The sequence below is a fragment of the Podospora bellae-mahoneyi genome, assembly GCF_035222275.1.
Source record: "Podospora bellae-mahoneyi strain CBS 112042 chromosome 1 map unlocalized CBS112042p_1, whole genome shotgun sequence".
Classification (NCBI taxonomy): domain Eukaryota; kingdom Fungi; phylum Ascomycota; class Sordariomycetes; order Sordariales; family Podosporaceae; genus Podospora; species Podospora bellae-mahoneyi.
Window position 1 is genome coordinate 5,638,505 of NW_026946359.1, and position 20,414 is coordinate 5,658,918.

Sequence of the window (20,414 nt, forward strand, 5' to 3'; positions counted from 1 at the left end):
AAAAGAAAAGATGTTATCACGGTCCCAAGAACTTGTGAAGTGAGGTACACCAGCCAAAAGATAAAGCAAGGGATAGGGGGCGCTCCGCTAGGAGCTAGGCCATGGTCTGAAGGCTTGCGGGAGCTTCCCCGGATGCCTGAGTCGAAGATCGGTGATGGCGATTCTGGTTGACGCGAATACTGGGGGCGGTGAGATGTGTTATATGCTACAGGAGAAGTAGTGTAATCTAGACGACGGAAGATTCTCAGATTCGAACGTGAACGAGCCGGGGGTGCTGGTGCGCCAGACCAAAGCAGAATGAGTAGGTATCTGCAAAAGACGATGCAGCGAGAGAAAATCTCAACGGGTCGTGCTTCGGAGTGTCGCTCTTGGCCGAATGAGCCAGTGGCCTATCCTCGGAAACCTTGGAGAAGGAGGAGTCTTCAACCCAACTCGATACCTACGCTAAAACCAACGTTAAACCGACTGCTCATGCCTGTGTTGTTCAATCCAAGATCGAGGATTTATAAGAGATCACAAGACGACGATGCCTGACTCACAGACAAGACACATGCTAACAACCAAAACAGATCTTTATGTTAACCTTTCCAAACAGCGCTTTTGCCTCCTACCAATCCGTTCCAATTCAGTCCATCTATATTAGACCCAAATCCCAAACCTCGCTCAGCCAAACAAAACGTATATTCAAACACATGGAAAGAAATTGTCAGAACTTCATGCCATCATCACACTCATCATCATCATCATCATCATCATCATCATCATCATCATCATCACCACTCCTAGTCCCTCCTCTCCCGATAAGACCTCCTCGACTTGCCACCATACTCATCATCATCATCTGACTCGTACCTGTGGCTACGATGTCTGTCCCCCCTCTCCCGGCGGTCATCCTCATCCCGGTCCCGTCTGCTGTGCTGACGGTGCCTCCTCTTCTTGTCGTCATCTTCCTCCCTGTCATCGTCTTTTCCCTTCTCAGCTTCATACTCTTTCCGACGACGCTCTATGATTTCAAAATCCTCTGTCAGCATACTACTCTCACTGTAATTATCACTGTCTGAATCATCATCGAAGGGGTAGTAGGTACCTCTCAGAGTAGCCGTGGCGTCGGCGTACGCCTGAATCTCCTCCTTGCTCAGCACCCTCAGCACAATGACGAAGTCGTCTCTAACTTCGAACCGCTCTTTGCCAATGGTGAGAGCCTCGGGATTGACCATCTTCCTGCTGATCTTGGTCCACCTGGCTCCAGGAGGCACGTTGGCCTTGGTCTTGTCATCCTTGTGAGGCGCAACGCCCTCCCGGACCGGGTTGGGTTCTTCCGGGAACTTGGGCTTGGGCTGCTTGAGAATGCCCTTGATGGGCTTCTTCTCTGGCTCCTTCTCCTTGGGAGGGTCGACGACACGGACAGTTCTGTCGGTCGAGGAAGGGGGTGTGATCTCGCCGCTGCTGCGGCGGCTTCCGACTCTGCTGGAGTCTTCCTTAACAACCATGGCCGAGTCGTCCTCGCGGTCACGCTTGTCGACAGGGGAAGGTCTGCGCTCGGGAGAGGGCTCCCTCACGGCGGGAATTTCCGGCTTGAACGAGCTGGCCTTATCCTTTTCTTCAGTCTCGGCCAGCTTGGCCTTGAGTTCAGCCAAACCAGCTGTGTCGTTGGGGTTGAAGGCCGACGAAGCAGCTCTTGGCCGGCGACGAATTGGTCTGCTCTTGCCGTCCTCTTCCCGGTCTGCCTGGACGGGCACGTTATCGGCATTGGCCTTGGAATCATTCTCCGGCCTCTTGCGGTCGGGCTCAATAGGTGCCGGTGGCTCATTGCGAGCAGTCTTTTCGCGTTCCTTTTCACGCTCCCTCTCGCGATCTCTATCACGCTCTCTATCACGCTCTCTATCACGCTCTCTATCACGCTCTCTCTCTCGCTCCCTCTCCCTTTCCCGTTCCCTCTCGCGATCTCTCTCTCGCTCCCTTTCTCTGTCCCTCTCACGATCCCGTTCACGATCTCTGTCACGATCACGGTCCGTCGGATGCTCTACAATCTCAAAGTCCTCATCGCCGAGAAGTGGCTCCTTACGAGGAGGCCTAGAGTAAGCAGACTCAGAGTCACCGTATCTCCGACGGTCGTCCTCTTCATCTCTGTATCTCCTGGATGGCGAATCGTTCTTTTCATCTTTTCTGCCTTGCAAAGCAGCCCCGATGCCGAGGGACGCAGCGGCAATGCCAATGCCAGCAGCGAGTGGGTCAACCTTGGCCTTTCGGCCATCACGATCACGTTCGTCCTCCGAAGGCGGTGACCTGTTGTGCCTCCTTCTGTCTCGGTCGTAGTCGTCATCGATGGCGTACTCGTGGTCACGATCACGGCGCTCCCTCCGCTCTCGATCATCGTGATCGCGACGGATGACTTCCAAATCGTCGTCTGATCTCCTCCTCACCTCGCGATCTCCATAGTCCCGGCGTGGTTCCCGGCGTCGGTCGTCATGGTAGATCCGGTCAGGGGGCCGGCGGGGTTCGTCGAGGGCTGATTCCACGCGGAGGCCAAACCCTCGACTGGCGACATCGTCTTGGAAGTATCCCCGATCACGGTCAAAGTCGTCATAGTAGTCATCATAGTGGCCGGCGCGTGGCGGACCATTTTCGAGGAGATTTAGTGGGCGAGTGCTGGGAATGCCGTGTGGTTCCGACATGGGGCTGCCAGGCGGGCCTTCGATGGCCAGGCCAGATCGCCTGGCGTCCGGTGCACCAGGCATGCGTACACCAGCACCATCGTAGATGCCACCAGCCGCTGGCATTGTCGGAGCTCGGTTGATCTTGTCAAGACCCCAGGTGGTAGGCGGTGGTCCTTGACGAACCCGCCTCCCTTCATTTTGTTCGTATGGGCGGCCCATGGCGAGGTCGGTGCTGACACTGACGGTAGGGCGGTAGTATCGATCCAGACTCTCTCGTCGTCTGCGCGGTCGGTCGTGCTCGAGATCGTAGCGAGCAAGCTCACTTGGCTTAGTATACTCGAAGCCATCGTCCTCGTAGTCGACCGTGTTGGAGCGAGGGGGCCCGGTGTAGACGGGGCGAGTTCGGTATGGATCTCCCCCGCCGCGTGGGAGCCTGTCGGTTTCTGTCCTCTCCTTCAGCCGCCGGTACTCGTCGTCATCCATGGCGGCGCTGAAGGGAGCAGGGCCTCCGGGTGTGCGGCCTCGGTTGGCCGAGACGGCGGGCTGAGTGTAATACTGCCCCTCGTCGCTTGATCGGTAGGGGTCACGGGAGTCACGAGAGGGGCTGTTGGACCTGGGAGCGGCGGGTGGGTGCTTGGTGGTAACAATGATCGGCCGCTTGTTTGCAGAGTCGATGATGCGATCACGAGGGCCGTCCTTGACGCTGGTGCTTCTCGCAACGGGCTCTTTTCTCACGGCGTACGAAGTAGCGCTGACAGGAACGGCAGTAGGACGGTAGTCGTCGGATGGTCTCGTCAAACCCTCATGGAGGGATGCTGTCATGCTATGGATATCGCCGCTGTAGAGAGGATAGCCGGGACTGTGTGTCACGGGCAACGAAGCTCGTGCTGGATTGTAGATGGGAGGGGACCGTCTTCCCACGGCCCCCGAGTATCGGTATCTGGCTGGGTCGGCCATTTTATTGTTGCTAGTAGCTAGAATCCCACCAGCAACGGACGAACAAGAGGCGATTGAGTCAACGAGGGGTATCTCAACAAGCGGCCAGAAAGAGCTCTAGCAAAAAAGCGGTGGGATAAGTGAGGGGAAGGTTGAGAAGAAACAGGCAAGGTAGGTCAATGGAGGTGCGGTATAAGGTGTGTGTGGCCGTCTCTCTCTCCCCAGGCTGCCCGTCGGGGGCGCAGCGTAAGCTGGTTGGAAGGAGATGGAGACCTCCGTCGGCGGTGTGCGCAGGCGGGGTTATTGCTCAGAAAGTTCGTGTGTGTGTGTGAGTGATGGCGGGGCTCTCTCTCCTTGACAATGTAAGCCTGCCTTGCCCCTCCTACTTATTCAGAAACACCCCGGCCCTGGTCGGCAGCACAACGCAGCTTTGCTTCCACAGATGCTGATGGAAGACTCGAGTTCGATCAAAATGCGGATTTCTGCTGATTGGGTCGCAGGGAGGAGACGGTGAGAAAAAGAGGGCGGACGAGTGGTGTTCCGCCGCCGTGGGGTCGCAGTACAGGCCTTCGAGGAAAGCAGTCCGTGGGGTAATTAATTCGATTCGACTGTTTGACGGGACGAGCTGTGAGCGGTCGGTTGGTGTTTGTGTGCGTGCGTGTGTGGTGTCGTGTGGAGGAATTGATCGAATAAAAGACGCTTCCGTTATATGACCCGGGTCATCTGTGTCTTCTTGCTGTGTGCTTCCAGGGAATGCGACCAAGGTGGGGTGCCGTGTCCGCCTGATGCCCAATCCTCCGTCCTCTCCCTTCACAGGCCGAGTTGCCTCTCTTGGTCACCTTTGTCTTGCCCCACACCTACCACTATGTACTGGACTGTGTGTACCTTTCTCGATCTTCAGTCTCCCGGCAGGAGACGATAGGACAAGGCTGTGACGGATGTGACAGCCTACACAAGCGACACAGAACGAGCTGAAGCTGGGCTGCAGGTGTTGTGTATAGTGAGACGATAGTCAATATTCGCAATCAGCCGTGGGACGAGGCAATATGGCAACTTGTCAGTAGCCGGGCACGCAGGGAGGAGATGCCGGCTGCCGTGGACGAGGAACTTCCAGCTTGGGAACAGGTCCCGGTTGGCTTGTAGGCTGTCTCACGCATAGCTAGCCTCTGTTGTTGCAGAATTGCCCGGTTCTCTTTTGCCTTTGGGACTACGAGGTATACTATACCTTCAAATCTCTCTAGGTGCAGTAGATGGCGCATGCTCCCCCTTTGGACACGGCCTGATGTGATTTCGTCGTGGAAATGTCTCGCCGGCAGGGCACCGACGAGGGTTTCGGAGTGGTTTGCCTGCCTTATGTGTGGACCCGACCGGGGGTCAGCCCACCAGCGCCAATGAGAGTGGAGATCCGGCTTTGCGGGCTGTTATTCTATCATCAGGTGGTCATAGCTTTCAAGGTGAAGAGATGACGTCCGTCGTCGACAGCAACGTCTCGTGGTCGATGGACCCTAAGATTGATTGTTTCTTTGCATCACGAGCGCTTGTGATTACATGAGAATTATTCTAGGCTGCTTGTTTTTTTTTGCCGCATCTATTTGAATATCACCATGACGCACCTAGGGTCCAGCGATCCTCCGATCGTACGGAGTACACGACACACAAATGCTTCTTAGCATCTTCACCATCCACACCGTTGACCTCACCTTGGAGTCCAAAATCTCGCAAATGGGAATTCTAAACACCTCGTGTGGACAGGATGCCATGAATACACACAGCTGGACTTACGATAACCACCTCCATTGCCCGCCGATGCTATGAATCCCACAGCCAAGCACACCACTTGCGTTGCAAAAGTGCACGAGTGGCAAACTTTTATACAGCCTCTGGTGACGAGTTATGCAGTAGTACCCAGCTCTGTTTCACAGCAGTCCATTAGCACCAGTTGTTTCTGCACAGCACACAACTCAAGATGCAGGAATTCCGGATTTTCTGCTCCTTCTTTTTATTTTTTGCTAACATTACCGAGCAGATCGTGCCGACCCGACAGCCGACAACCGATAATCGTCAGCGATCGATTAGTCAATCGCTGGCCTCTCTCTCACACCCTCTACTCAGGTACCAAGTGTTGGACTTTTTGTTCCCGAACGAGACATGGCACGCATGGTCGTCTTCAAGAACCATCAAGCATCAAAGTCAAGGTAACATCTGAAGATGTTGCTCTCCCCCACCAGAACAGCCAGTAATTCCACACCAAAGTTGGCTGGGGGGGGCATTGGGCATCTACGACACACGCATGCGGTCCCGTTTCCATTTCAACCCAACCCAATTAGTTAATCATGATGAGTCCCGTGATGCTCTCAACTGGCTCCTCCGTTCCATCCCGTCCCGTCCCTCAGGGGCCTCTAACGATGCTCTCAAGCAAGAAAGTATCGCTTGCTCTGGTCCGATTGGCATAATGGTACGCGATTGCAGCGCGGGAGGGAGCGCTCTCTCCACTCACACGTGGAAGGGTGATGGTGCTCTTGACTAATGTCAGTGGTTCTCCCAACGTTCCAGCAATTTAGAGCTCTCAGACCGCAGGAAGCGGGGAGATGGGACGACGGGAGTGAGGAGGGGTGGAGGGGGCCCAAGTTGGTGGTGAACGCGGAGGGAGCATTCACTCCCCTTGCCCATACCCCTTTCTTTCCACACACCCGTCCGCTATTGCATACATTGAAGCGCGGTATACCCGCCTGGGCAACGGCATGTCGTTCTTGGCAAGTCGTCTGGCAGTTGAGTGGGGGGGTTGCCCGGCACGCGATGTTTATACCAAGAGTCTCTTGCTGAGTCTGTGTGGGCCTACCTTATGTACAAATCGTACGCAATTCTAGTTCTGGGTGTGGTTACCAGGAAATGCCAAAGCCTCATTTAGATAAGCTGTTGTCACTGTTTTGGTTTGATGGCTAGTGTCACACACGCAGCTTCGAACAACAAGCACAAACCTGGATCTAGGATTATCATCTGAGAACTATTGTTCGGCCATGCAAGGCAAGACGCAATAGATATCTTGTCAGTAATGATACGAACTTGGAAAGGTTTAATAACTCAGATGTGTCAGCCTTGTGGTAGATGGCAATGGCAATATGACAGCCGCACTCTTCACCGTATTCTCATCTCGTGGTACAGCGTCCCGATCTGATATTCAGGCACCGTTCCCCCTACTCCCTTGCCTCGTTTGCATCATGCCCGAGTGGCGAACTTCAGACTGACCCAAGGTCAAAAAGCAAAAAGTCAACATGCCTAATGCGTGAAAGAGCATATGCAGTCATCTTGTCCCAGCCACAGAGAGATGGAATACAGCATGCAGAGGCAGTGTTTGGCAAAGTTACAGAACCACACAGCATCCGCACACATATTTACAACCAACTGGGCAAGATTCAGGCAAGGGCATACTCACCGCCGGCACATGGAGTTGTAAAAACTCCTCACGACCGGTCAAGCCTGGTGCTTGGCCGAGGTTTCATCTCTTGGATTTTGGCTGTCTGATATTGGACAGACTTCTGGTAACGCATGCCAACGCAACCGCGAGGAGGGGGTAGCCGTCAGTATTCTTGGAAGCCGTTCACCTGGAAGTTGATCAGAAGATGTGCCCAACTGAGGTTATCCTATCCCCTCACTTTCCGAACACGACATCGATCTTGCCGATACGGGGGCTTGCTCTACCCCCTGCCTCCCTACTGAGAGTACCAAGACAGGAGCCGATGGCAGATCTCGGTCCGCGGCAAGCGATGACCGAAGAAGGACTGCATACTTGTACCCAAATAGGCCAACAACCGAAGGACGATCTAGTGCCAAGCTCAGGAGGGCAACCCACGGCCAACTTGTCTCTAGAAGGCAGGTAGCCATCGCCATCGCAAAGTCATGCCAGTTTCATCACAGAAAGGGAGAATAGTTACCGTAGGTCGTCGAGTAACTTGTTTCACAACTTAACAGACAGGCATTGTGTCAACTCATGTCCGAGATCAGATCCGGTATACCTCGGATGGCCCGTTGAACCATCGGCACTCCATCATAACAACAAACCCTCTTGGAGGACCCCCGCATGAATAGAGGAGGTAGGCTTTGGCAGTGTGGTATCCCACCAGCCCAACAAACACGGCGCGTCATCAAAGAGTGCGTCTGACAGCCGAGCATCATCATCATACCAGGACCACCAAACCAACGTGATCGACAAACAACAGAGTATCGTACCGATCACTGCCGTAACATAGGTAGTCTAAGCACCAAATCGCTGTTACAGGCAAGTATACCACACAAGCAAAACTCACCGCCAAAAAAAAAAAAATGACCCCCAACACCCGTCTATCTCCGATCAGACCATGACAGTCAGAGCCCAAACAGCCCAGGCAGCGCCATCTCCCTCTTCGCCTCCATCTTCCAGAATCACACACGACTGTGTCCGGGTAGTAGATACACAACCTCCCGGATCAAACCGTCTTGATCTCCATCTCAAACCACGGCGTCACACAACCGCGGCCGTATATGCCTCAACCACCTGAGTAAGGTAGCTAAGTAGGTATACCTGACCCTGCCTTAAACCTCACCTCACATAAAGTACACACCAAAACATGGCAAACTCGAACAACACCCCCTTTTCCCCCTCCGGAACTTGCCCAATATAGTGCTGTGTTTGTGCTCCCGTTTAGTGCACGCATAGCCCCTCGGACGGTGTGACGAAAACACTGTCACCGAACACCTTTCTCGGTTAGCTTGGTATGCCTGCGCAAGAGTTTGTTTACGTTGCCTTGCCACAACTCAACGGCCGAGAGGGTGGGTTGGTGGTGGTTATGTCGGCATGGGTGCTACTTGAGTGTGAGATAAGTCGGTCTATCTTTATGAACGGGATATGTGTGTATTAATTGTTGAGTTGGTTTTGCTGCGGTTCTTCCGGCATAAAGGTGGTTTGTTAAATCGAATGGGGGGCAAGGTCGGATGAATTGAAGATGGGATGACACGAAGCGCCAGTTTTGGGTCTCTAGCTTGTAGTAAATCACGATCGGATGAAAAGATAGATAGAAAAAGCAGGCAATCTGTTGATTCCCGAAGAAACAGGATCAGTTGGAAGAGCGCAGGTTCCAAAAAAAAAAAATAACAGCCCAGTTAAGTTGAAGTTGCTCGATGAGGTTGCTCCCTCTGTACCTCCTACTCTTGAGATTTTGAGATCAGATGGAAGACACCATAGAAAGACAGACCTCAGTCGCTCCAGGATTTTAAGTTGTTCACAACACCAACAGCAACACGGGCAAGAGCACAGAGCAAATACGTCTGTCTACCAAGAGGCATTTCTGCAACTTTTACTAAAGAGTCCCATCTCATTCCAGTCACAGCCACCACGAGCCATCCAAGCTCACTAGTCCACTTACAACTGATCAACGCGAGGCAAAACCATCATTCAAAGCCAAACCTCATCAACCGCAATTCAAAGTTTCCTGTGGTCATGAATCGGCTTTGCACAATAAGTATCAGAAACATTCAATCATTCGGCGCATCGCTGGATGAGGATTTTTCTCGCTAGTAAACTAACCTCAGATATACCTCCAGAAAAACACGCCGAAACCAACTGTATTTACATGTCCCAAATGAAATGAACATAAAAAGCTTTGCTCAAGTTAGTTTCTGATAATAAAGAAAAAAAAAAAAAAACCCCCCAAAAAAAACCAACTGGTCCGATCCAAAGCAAGCAATGTGTGTGTGAACTTGTCATGTCGCCAAGTCATGTGACATCCAATCCGTGGAAAATACTCTAGTACATACCACAGCCCGGATTGATGTTTGACACAACATACCAAAGAGAACAGAAAAGATAAAAATGTGAAATCCTTGCGATTTTCAGCAGCATGATCATCAACCCTGCGAGATATCAAAAAGTTCATGATAGTGATGAACATGAGTGGGCCGAGCGATAAGCGTCAAGATCACAGAGTCGGACACTGCCATGCCAGTCAGGTTGAACGCGCAATAATGACTAAAAAAAGGGGTCAAGGAATGTGTAAATTATTGATACGAGAATGGACACCGTTATAAGACCATTGATCCGCCCTGGGCGGGCGACATGACTCGTCAAACCTCAACAAATCGAGAGTCGGTCACGATCACAACAACAGCCAACAATCGCAACAAAACACCATGGGTTACAGGATCACGACAGCAGAATTGGAGAAGGCAGATCACACCGGGTGATAATGACTTGGTCACAATAATAACGCGACAATGCTGTCATTCTTAGCACGGCATCACCCCAAGTCAACACATTACCAAAAGCAATAAACACCAAAGCAAGTAAGATCAACACGAGGCAAGTCAATCCCATTCACATCACAATCACAAGCAGCATCGATCAAGAAAAAGAGTCTCTCCATCATCATCATCCATTACAGATTCATATACACGGCTAGTACTAGAAAGAACATTGAGACATGTTTTTTCCCTCCCGAAGCCAGCACTATCATAATAATCCGAATCCCTTTGCCCATCCACATATATCCTAGCAAATATTCCTACCAAAAAAATAGATTACCCAATGAAGCCTCTCGGCAAACAAGACATTAACCAAGAAACGACATTAGATAAACCATTTTTTTATCGCGACAATCTAAGCCAAAAGTAATTCCAAAACAGGTTTTCAGAGGTGGTGAAACCCCCTTAGAGGCGGGAGCCATGGACGACCTTCATGTCAACAGCCATCTCGCGGCCGTGGTCAGTGACGACGAGGACGCGGACGGAGCCACGGCCAGACTCGAAAGCCTTCTGGAGGCGGTTCCAGAGCGAAGACTGGTCAATGACGGGGAGGTTCTGCTTGACATCACCGGTCTCGGTCATGGCGACGATGGCGCCATCCTGCATGTCAAGGACGCGGTACTGCTTGAAGACGGGGCCGAGCATGGTCTGGACAACGACGCTGGGGGCGGGGTTGGAGACGAAGCTGGACTCCTCATGGAGCTGCTTGGTGAAGAGGTCAACACCGAGGTAGCGGTGCTGGCCGGTGGCAGCAGAAGTGCTGATGCGGATGACCTGGCAGGGGCGGCCCTGGAGGATCAGGATGTCACCAAGGCGGATGTGGTGGCAGGGGATGGTGACGGTGTTGGGAGCCTTCTCAACGGCAGGGGCGGCAGCGGGGCCGCGGCGGACGGAAGAGACCTCAGCCTCGACGTGGCCTTCATGATGGTGGTGAAGCTTGTCAGCCAACTTGTGCAACTTGTTGTGGAGCTTGTTGTGAACCTCCTGGCGGAAGGAGTGGTAGCGGTCTGTGTTGGTGGGGCCACAGTGAGTACTCGCTCACATGTCGACACTCTCGTGTGCATGGGGAGAGATGGCATCAAGGGGCACCACCAAGACAAGACGCTAGAACAAGGGCGGAAGGGGCGGGGAGATACTCACTGTCCTCATCGTAGTAACCCATGTTGTTGGTGGTGGTGGTGGTGGAAACGGTGGAAGGCGTGTAGGGCTTGTCGTCCAAGAGCTTTACCTCCTTCTTAGGGGCGGTAATGCGAGGGGGGCGGGGGAAGTCGACGGTGGTGTCGCTGACTTGGAAATGAGATTCCTTCTTGGCGGGACGGGTGATAGCAGCCTCGACAGTGAACTTGTCACCGATGGAAGTGCTGGACTTGAAGACCGGGCGACGGGTGGGAAGGTCGACGGTGGTGTCGTAGCTGGGGGAGGCTACAACGGTGGGTTCCTTGCGGTAGTTGGCTTGGGTGCGGGCGCGGAATTCACTCTCAGCAAGGTCGACGACGGAGCTGTGAGGACGGTGGCGGTGGTCGAGTTCGATGCGAGACTCGAGGTAGTTGGAGGCGGGAGGGGGTGGTTGAGGTCTGAAGAAGGCAAAGGAAAGATGTGGTCAGCAAAAGGAAAGAGCAGAGAATGTGTCTTCCTTGAGCCAGATATTGTTGTGGGAGAAGGCCTCGCGTCGCTTGGTCAACCCCCGACCCCCTGGCCCCGAAGACCTTGGCGGTGCCCTAGGGTCGATAGCTCGGCCAGGGGGGGTGGGCTGAAAAGCGGAGCAAAACAAGACAAACGAGGAAAATGGCTGCTGAGGCTCCAGCGGGGAATCCACACCCAAGAGATCCGAGCCGGGACAGGAGGCTGGGGATCAGCCATTGGGGCGGGCCAGGCCAAAGGGGCGGTAAAGAAAAACAAATTGACGGTGACGGTGATGCCGGCGACAGAAAGAGAAGTCAAAAACATACCTGCGGATCTCCTCGTGGAAATGGTACTCTTCCTTCTTGATGACGGGGACGGGGACGGGACGGCGGTGCTCTTCCTCCTTGCGGGTGATGCGGACCTCCTCTTTGAAGCGGTTCTCCTCGACGACCTTGGGGGGCGGGGCAGGGAGAGCGGCTTGGACGGTGAAAGAAGAGTCTTGACCTATCCGTCCAGCTGGGGGAACTTGGATCTTGATCTCCTCGTGGGTTTTGGTCTGGGTAGCGGTCTCGGACTCCCTGTAGGCAGACGGGAAGACGCTGAAAGGGACCGGGACGCGGGCTTCAAAGTCCAGGTTGCCGGTTTACTGGGCGCAAGAAACAATCTTCTTGACGTACGACAAGAAGATATCTCTTGCTAACTTCCTAGAAAAGAAGTCGAAAGAAAGGAGATGAGAAGGCGGTCTGTGAATCGACCCGTCTTCTGTGCTCTGGTTTCTGTTCGAGTCCTTTGAAAGGGAGGGCGGGGAATGGATGGAGATGGTGGTGATGGCTTGAGCTGACTCTGAGTGGAGGATGAGGAAGGAAAGAAGATCAAGACCAGGAGGGCACAGCTGCTCGAGCGAGCGCGGTTCAAATACGCATGGGGCGGAGCGCTTCCGGGCTCTGAACGTCGACCTTGGCCGGTTGGCAGGGGACCGTCGACGACGAGAAGGATGTGTGACCACAGGGGGTGGTTCCAACCAGCTCTGGAAGCCCTCTGTTTACCTTTTGTGGAGAAGAGGCCTGCGAGTTGTTTATCCTGCACCAATGGGGAATAGCGGACCCTCTTTTCGGAGGAGCCATGGCCCCACGAGCATGTCTCTGATTGCTCGGCCGTGACCAGAGCTGGGGACGCGTCCAGCCATTTCGAGCTAGGAGCTGTCTCGTTGGGAGCTGAAAGCACAGAGCTCGATCGCGGTTGACCCCTGGAGATGAGACGTCAGAAAGAAAAAAGGCGCGCTTCTCCAGCCTCTCCAAATCCGGGGGTAGCAGAGAGCGCTTGCTGGGTGATGGGCGAGGGTTACCCGGGCCTCCTGTAGGGCAGAACATGGACCTGGAGCGTCAATGGCTCGAACTGGTCTCAATTGATGAGAAGACACAAACAGAAGTCGTATCAAAGCTGTCTCTGATTGAAATTGGTCCACCCCCGTCCTCCTGCAGCTTCGTGCATCTCAGGGCGCCACCGACCACACCCACAGGCTGACGGGAGACGGACTAGCCAGCCAGGACCGGGCGCCCACGCCGTACACACGCTTGTGCCGGCATCGTTGATAGGTGGTTGGGGACGCGGTGGGGGCTCTGGGGCCGTGGTGTGCGCAATTGGGGAGGTCGGGAGCAGCTCCCTTTTACTTTCCTCGGCTGCAAGCCAAGGAGAAGAGCAGATCACCAGCAGCTTCGTCTGACAATTGGCTGTTGCATTTATCAAGGGGGTGTCCCGTCCCAGCCTCTTTTTCCCGTCTGAGAGCTCGTGGGAGAAGGCCATTGGGTCGATAGGGGAGTTCCAGCCATCCACAACTTAATGCACAATTTTATTCGTCTCGTTTGATGTCTCCCGGTCCTCGTATCGATGTCGCACAGGCCGGCCGGCTATCAGTTGTCAGGCTGTCATCGAAACAGATGGCATCTGCCAGACCGCCGCCGTCCCCGAGGTGTCTCCAGCGCCGTCCCCACAAAGTCGATTGCTTTTGCAGCCGGGAGCTGACACGACACGAGGCCTGCAAGTCAAAAAGCTGGACTTCCTTCCCATGCGCTACCGAGGCCATCTCCAAAATCTCCACTGGGAACAGCACACCATTTCCAGTTGTCCCGGCAACTGACCTCCTTTTGCGTCTTCTGCTCCGCCCCTTTGCGGGATCAGCCGCCGAGCAGTCCGATCCTACTACCCATTAACTGCCGTCACATGCGCGATGCGAGAAGACGGAGCCGACGCAGGGGAAACAGCCGCCGTCGGGGTTTCAGGGGCTTTGGGACCTTGTTTACTTGCGACGTCGTCGACATCGTCGTTTGCTCTACCTATGTTGTTCAAGCATCCGGCCGTCTGTCGACTTGAACCTGTTGAGAGTTGTCTGATCAGTTCAACAACCCGTTAACCCGACCCGAAAACCAACCCGAGCGGGAACCAGGGAATCGCTGTCCTGGGTCCTGTCAATGCGTCCGCCGACCGATGACCCGGATCCGAATTCACAATCAGTCCCCCGGGGCACCTGTGCCGGAAGAGACGAGGAAATAAACTTTGGATCTGGAGTCCGGGCTGACTTCAACCTGCTATGGTAAGTTTGTGATAGGGGCGTTCCGGACCATCGATCGATTGCGATTCAAGATTGGGAAATTGGACAAACTAAGCATATGCAAGATGGCGTTTCTGGCTTGATCATGGCGGATTGGTGGCTCTCCATGCTGCAACCGCAAGCTGGAGATCTCGAGCCCAAAGAGCTGGAGATTGAACTCAACAAGCTCATTCCCGTTGAGTGTCAGGATTTAACCTTTGACGGCTGCGCACCCCCGGTTGGTGGCTTAATCATGACCGAGGGGGCTGCCATGGGCCTCAACAGACCGCTGTCCGCAGCATAGCGTAAAGGTACGAATTGTAGCACCATCGTAACAACTTTTCCACTGCTTCAATTGATCAGTTTCCGTCTCGTCTGAATATTCCTGTATACGTTCAGCACCAATGGAGCAGGAACTTCAACCACACTGGCAACAGTCAGGTGCTGCCTTTATCGTCGGAGGGCTGCTTGCTGTCTTCGTGTTTGCCGTCATCTACAAGGTGTGCCTGTGTCAATACTGGTTAGAAAGAAACCCCCATCCTCGTTACCTGCGTTCTCGACACCAGCAAGGCTGCTGCTGCTGTTGAAAAGAAGAGGATCCGAGAAGAGCTTTGCCGTCGCAGTCATAGGCCGAAGAGACAGAAGCTTGGCAGACGTCGAAGGTGCCAGGTGCACTTTTACCCCACCTTGATTACCCCTCCACAGCTTGCAAACTTCCAACTCGGCCCCGGATATCGCTGTGGCAAGCTGAGAAACCGCAGAGAACATAGTCAAAATGAAGCAGAGATTCTCGTCCTTGGACGTAAAGGTGTGTATAACCCCCCGTATATTCTCTTCACACGCATCCTGACCCCGCTTTCCAGGTGATAGCCCACGAGCTCTCCGAAGCCCTCGTCAGCCTCCGCCTAGCCAACATCTACGACCTCAACTCCAAAATCCTCCTCTTCAAGTTTGCCAAACCCGACAACCGCCAACAGCTCCTCATCGAATCCGGCTTCCGCTGCCACCTCACAGACTTTGCCCGCTCCACCGCCCCGGCCCCTTCAGCATTCGTCGCCCGCCTGCGCAAGTTCCTCAAGACCCGGAGAGTCACCAGCGTCTCCCAGATCGGCACAGACAGAATTATCGAGTTTCGATTCTCCGACGGAGCCTACAGGTTATACCTCGAGTTCTTCGCCAGCGGCAACGTCATCCTCACCGATGCCGACTTGACCATCATCGCCCTATTGCGGAATGTTCCGGAAGGCGAGGGACAAGAGCCACAGCGGGTTGGGCTGAAGTACACCCTCGAAAACAGACAAAACTTTGGCGGCATCCCGGAGCTCACAAAAGAGCGTCTGAGAGCTGCGTTGAAGACGGCAACGGAGCATGCGGTTACGAAAAAGGCAAAGAAGAAGGGGGCGGACGAGCTGAGGAGGGGGTTGGCAACTACCATCACCGAGTTGCCCCCTGTGCTGGTTGATCACGTCTTTCGATTAACCGAGTTCAACTCTGCCGCGAAGCCCCTTGAGATTCTGGAGAGCGAGACTTTGCTGGATTCTCTGTTTCGGACGTTGGAGAAGGCGAGGGCGGTGCTGGACGAGGTGACGAGCTCGCCCAGGGCAACGGGATATATCATTGCCAAGCCTAATCCGCGTGCTGTCGAGCAGCCACCAGCGGAGACTGAAGGGGAGACGCAGAAAGAGAAGCCTAGGGGTCTGCTCTATGAAGATTTCCAGCCTTTCCTTCCAAAACAGTTCGAGGATGATCAAGGGCTGACAACACTTTCCTTTGATGGATACAACAAGACGGTTGACGAGTTCTTCTCTTCTCTCGAGGGACAGAAGCTTGAGTCCAAGTTGCAGGAGCGGGAAGCTACTGCCAAGAGGAAATTGGATGCTGCCCGTCAGGACCAGGCCAAGAGAATCGAGGGGCTGATTGGTTTCCAGACGTTGAACTTGCGCAAGGCTGCCGCTATTGAGGCCAATATTGAACGTGTTCAAGAGGCTATGGATGCGGTGAATGGGCTGCTTGAGCAGGGCATGGACTGGGTTAACATCAACAAGCTTGTCGAGCGAGAGCAGGCGCAAGGGAACCCCGTGGCCGAGATCATCAAGCTACCTGTGAATCTCGCCGAGAGCACAATTACCCTGTTGCTTGGCGAGGAAGAGGAGGAAGAGGCAGATGGAGATGAAGATATGGAATTCAACTACGATACCGACGAAGAGGTCGTTGATGCTGCTCCCGAACCTGAGAAGGCCAAGGGGCCGGATAAGCGATTGGCAATCGACATTAACCTCAAACTCTCCGTCTGGAACAATGCTCGGGAATACTACGAGCAAAAGAGGACCGCTGCCGACAAGGAAAAGAAGACCGTTGCGCAGTCGGTTATTGCGCTCAAGAGTGCCGAGCAAAAGATTACAGAGGACTTGCGGAAGGGGCTTAAGCAGGAGAAGCCTGTGCTGCAGCTGATCAGGAAGCAGATGTGGTTTGAGAAGTTCGTCTGGTTTATCTCCTCAGATGGTTATCTCGTGCTGGGTGGGCGAGATGCGCAGCAGAATGAGATTCTGTACAAGCGGTATTTGAAAAAGGGTGACGTGTATGTTCATGCCGATATGCACGGTGCATCCACCGTCATCATCAAGAACAGCCCCAAGACCCCTGATGCGCCAATTCCGCCTTCAACACTGGCTCAGGCGGGTAGCTTGTCGGTGTGCTGCTCGAGTGCGTGGGATAGCAAGGCGGCGATGGGCGCGTGGTGGGTGAATGCCGATCAAGTGTCCAAGTCTGCTCCGACGGGCGAGTACCTCCCGGCCGGGTCCTTCATGGTCAGGGGAAAGAAAAACCCGCTGCCACCGGCTCTTCTGGTGCTCGGGTTCGGGTTGATGTTCAGGATATCAGAGGAAAGCAAAGCAAAGCATGTCAAGCATAGGCTGTACGACGGCGATATCGATCTTGCTCCCCCATCGAAGCCCGAGAAGGAGACCGAAAAGGAAGCCGCCCCAGAGCAAGACAACCACGAAGACTCTGGCACCGACGGAGATGACGACGGCCCCGAAGACGAAAAGAGATCCAACCCTCTTCAGTCCAGCGGTAAACCCCAGTCCGAGGACGAAGATGAAGAAAGCCCTGAGCCCCCGTCAGACCAACTCTCCAACCTCGACATCGCCCCCGTGGAAGAACAAAAGCCACAAGCTGAACCCGAACCAACCCCCGTCTCCAATTCCGACTCTGAGTCTGACCACGAAGAGGAAGAAAGGGAGATCGGAACTCCCTCCAGAACCGGCACCTTCACCCCCTCCCAATCCCAACCCCAACCCAACAAGAGACCCCTCAAACGCGGACAACGCTCCAAAGCCAAAAAGATTGCCCAAAAATATAAAAACCAAGACGAAGACGACCGCGCTTTGATGGAAGAACTCCTCGGTGTGGCTGCTGCACGCAAAAAGGCCGAAGCCGAAGCAGCGGCAAAAAAGCAAAAAGAACTAGACCACCTCGCCGCGATGGAAAAACGGCGCAGACAACAGGAGAGGCAACAAGCACAAATCGCCAAGCACGAAGAAATCCGAAAGATGATGCTTGAAGAAGGTGTGGATATTCTCGACGAGAACGAAAAGGCCGATGCAGGACCGTTGGACAGTCTTGTCGGGACACCGATGCCAGGGGATGAGATACTGGAGGTTGTGCCTGTTTGTGGGCCTTGGGGTGCGCTGGGGAAGTTGAAGTATAAGGTCAAGTTGCAGCCTGGGCAGGTGAAGAAGGGGAAGGCGGTCAAGGAGATTTTTGAGAGGTGGAAGCTGGCTGCCGGCAAAAAGGGGGTTGTTGACCCCAAGGGGGAGGATGGGGAGAAGATGTGGCCTAGGGAGGTGGAGCTGATTAAGGGGGTCAAGGTGGAGGAGGTGCTTGGGGTGGTGCCGGTTGGGAAGGTGACGCTCATGGCCGGGGGTGGGATGTTGGGGGGAGGGGCGGATAAGAAGGGTGGTGGTGGGGGCCAGAGTAAAGGCGGGAAGGGGAAGGGGGGTGGTGGTGGTGGTGGTGGGAAGAAGGGAAGGTAAATAAGGTGATGATGTGGAGTTTTGGAAAATGAGTGCAGATATTCAGTCAGGTGTATTTGACGCTAGCGTGTAAAAAGCGTTGTTTCCACCTCGTCCCAGCTAACCTCTGCGAATTTCATCCCATCTCCCCACCGCATTAAACTTTATACTACCTCTTCCTAACATAAACAAACAACCCCTCGTCCCTCCCGGCAAAGCTAGGCAGAGGCACTTGAACCACCTTTTCCCACTTTCCCCTCTGTTCTTGCGATTCCAACATGAAACTATCCATCGTCCCCTTCCCTCTGCCAAAGGAAGTATACCCGTTCTTGTTTTGAGTCCCGGCCACAACGACGACATCACCTTGATATTCTTTCATCAGATCCTTGGTAAAAGAACCAGAGCCGTCTGGTCCCGTGATGGGGTAGACAAGGAGGAGGATGTGGGATTTGTGTTGAGAACCAGGAAGGGAGTGGAGGTAGGATGTGCCGGTTGTCAGGTGGGTGTCTTTGAGCCAGGTGACTCTCCTAATCAGGGCAGTCAGTGTGTCGCTTATAAAAGAAGGGAAGGTGTTTTTGGTTGGCGGAAGATGGATGGATGGGTAAGGGGCAACATACCATTCACTTTGCATATTGTCCACAGCCACAGTCTCCAGCCCACACTGCCTCAGCATAAAACTCCAATATCCACTCCCACTGCCCACGTCCAAAATCTTGAGCGGTGGTGGCTTTTCTTTTTTGGCCTTCTTTTTGGATTCCTTCTTGCCGTTCGTAGCCCCGTTCCCATTTCCATTTTCGGGCCCAATATTGTCATTTCCGTCAGCTGTGCTATCGCCGTTCTTCTTAACCCCCTCCACGGCTAGGGTTTTGATAATGGAAAGACTCTCATAACTGGGAACCACACAGCCAAAATGGTGCATCACCACCGGCAAAATCCAGTGGCTCTTCAACCCCTGACCTCGCACCGGCCCGCACCACTCGAGGTTTTGACAGGTCCATCTCCAGAAGTCAAGATACGGGTTTAATGGCAGTGATGCAACGTTCTTGACCCTTGGGATTTGGAGGGAGGGCCATGCTGGGTTAATGTAGCGTTTTGAGGATAAGTTCTCCGCTACCAAGGCTCGGATGGAAGATTTCCTCGCGTTGGAAACAAAAGACTTTAGCGCCGAGGATGGGGAGAGGGAGGGAGAGAAGAGATTTGTATAGGCGGCTATATCCGTTGTTGACGGGGGAGGAAGGGGTGTCTGGAGGGGGTGTTAGCTAGTCGTGGAGGAGAAGGGGCTGGAAAAGGGTGAGGGGGATAAACACAATATACCTCACCGTCCTTCGCCCCCTCGTACCACCCATGCAGCCCCTTCTCTGCCCCCATCTCAACCCCCCTCTGCACCTGCCCCAGCGTCACACTAGCCAAAGCATGATACACATAATCGTCCTTCCCCGCCTCCGGCAGACCAAACCACAACCGGACCGCCCCTTCAAAATCATTCCTCTCCTCCAACAACTTCAAAGCAGCTTGATGCCTGTCGTGATCACCCACTGCCTTCTCCGGCTCAAAGTCGGGATTGCCGACGCAGTGAACAAACCGTTTGGGTGTCTTGGTTGGCATTTTCAGTAGCAGTAGTAGGAAGGTTGTCTATTTACTTTGGGAACATCCACTTCGCGAAAAGAAAAAATCATCTGAAGCTTTTGGAGGTTGCTTTGGTAAAGTCAAAGGGCAACGACCAAAACACATCCAGGCCGGAAGCGATGATGTCATTGCTCTGTTTGTCAACCACCACCAAGCTCAATTTCCATCTCCACTACAACTATCACCTCCACCCATCACACAGGAAATGGCATTTTATCACATTCCAAAGAGCATTGAACATACATATACTATGAGGCCAGAGTAATTATAATCTCGCTAAATCCCCGTTGGGTGCTGCTGCGCTACTCTACAGTAAAACAACACCGAGACCGTCAGATCCAGTTTACACGCATACATCTTCAGAACAGCAGCAGTCAGCATGGTGGGTTCGATTCTTCTCCAGTCTCGCTATCATATTCGTTAATTCGGATCAAGACTTGATGCCAACCTCGGTATGCATGTGTACCCGGGACCGCAGGTGTAACCCGGGTGTGCTCGCAACCGCAGGTGTTTCCAGCATAAAACGCGGGCTTACATGCCATTTGAGGCGCCTCCTCATTCTATACCATGATTGATATGTTAGGAGATGTACTCTCGCTACCATCAACTCCCTGCCTTCTCCAAAGAAGAGTCACCAGCATCCATTCCCCGCCCAAACTGGGAATGCAAGTAGAGAGAAGTTTGGAGATTCGAATTCGC

General features: G+C 53.7%; 5 protein-coding genes across 5 annotated transcripts; 2 read left to right on the forward strand and 3 right to left on the reverse strand.

The window, feature by feature from the left end:
• Window positions 1-782: 782 nt before the first annotated feature.
• On the reverse strand, window positions 783-3,614 carry QC761_116990 (uncharacterized protein; the record flags this gene model as incomplete). Its single annotated transcript, XM_062874971.1, has 3 exons — window positions 783-1,003; window positions 1,088-1,893; window positions 1,918-3,614. 3 exons carry the CDS (start codon window positions 3,612-3,614, stop codon window positions 783-785), a joined length of 2,724 nt encoding a protein of 907 aa, XP_062738190.1.
• A 1,638-nt stretch (window positions 3,615-5,252) lies between these two features.
• QC761_116995 (uncharacterized protein) lies at window positions 5,253-5,651 on the forward strand (the record flags this gene model as incomplete). The annotated part of the gene is made up of 2 exons (XM_062874972.1): window positions 5,253-5,376; window positions 5,620-5,651. 2 exons carry the CDS (start codon window positions 5,253-5,255, stop codon window positions 5,649-5,651), a joined length of 156 nt encoding a protein of 51 aa, XP_062738191.1.
• Window positions 5,652-10,192: 4,541 nt separating this feature from the next.
• HEX1 (woronin body major protein) lies at window positions 10,193-14,538 on the reverse strand. Its single transcript, XM_062874973.1, has 4 exons — window positions 14,479-14,538; window positions 11,816-14,422; window positions 11,007-11,440; window positions 10,193-10,873 (listed from the first exon to the last, which is right to left on the reverse strand). Exons 3-4 carry the CDS (start codon window positions 11,026-11,028, stop codon window positions 10,272-10,274), a joined length of 624 nt encoding a protein of 207 aa, XP_062738192.1. The 5' UTR covers window positions 11,029-11,440; window positions 11,816-14,422; window positions 14,479-14,538; the 3' UTR covers window positions 10,193-10,271.
• Window positions 14,539-14,651: 113 nt separating this feature from the next.
• QC761_117010 (uncharacterized protein) lies at window positions 14,652-18,110 on the forward strand (the record flags this gene model as incomplete). The annotated part of the gene is made up of 2 exons (XM_062874974.1): window positions 14,652-14,884; window positions 14,940-18,110. The coding sequence occupies exons 1-2, from the start codon at window positions 14,852-14,854 to the stop codon at window positions 18,108-18,110; spliced, it is 3,204 nt and encodes a 1,067-aa protein (XP_062738193.1). The 5' UTR covers window positions 14,652-14,851.
• A 21-nt stretch (window positions 18,111-18,131) lies between these two features.
• On the reverse strand, window positions 18,132-19,694 carry QC761_117020 (uncharacterized protein; the record flags this gene model as incomplete). Its single annotated transcript, XM_062874975.1, has 3 exons — window positions 18,132-18,616; window positions 18,707-19,332; window positions 19,404-19,694. 3 exons carry the CDS (start codon window positions 19,692-19,694, stop codon window positions 18,259-18,261), a joined length of 1,275 nt encoding a protein of 424 aa, XP_062738194.1. The 3' UTR covers window positions 18,132-18,258.
• Between the last annotated feature and the right edge of the window lie 720 nt (window positions 19,695-20,414).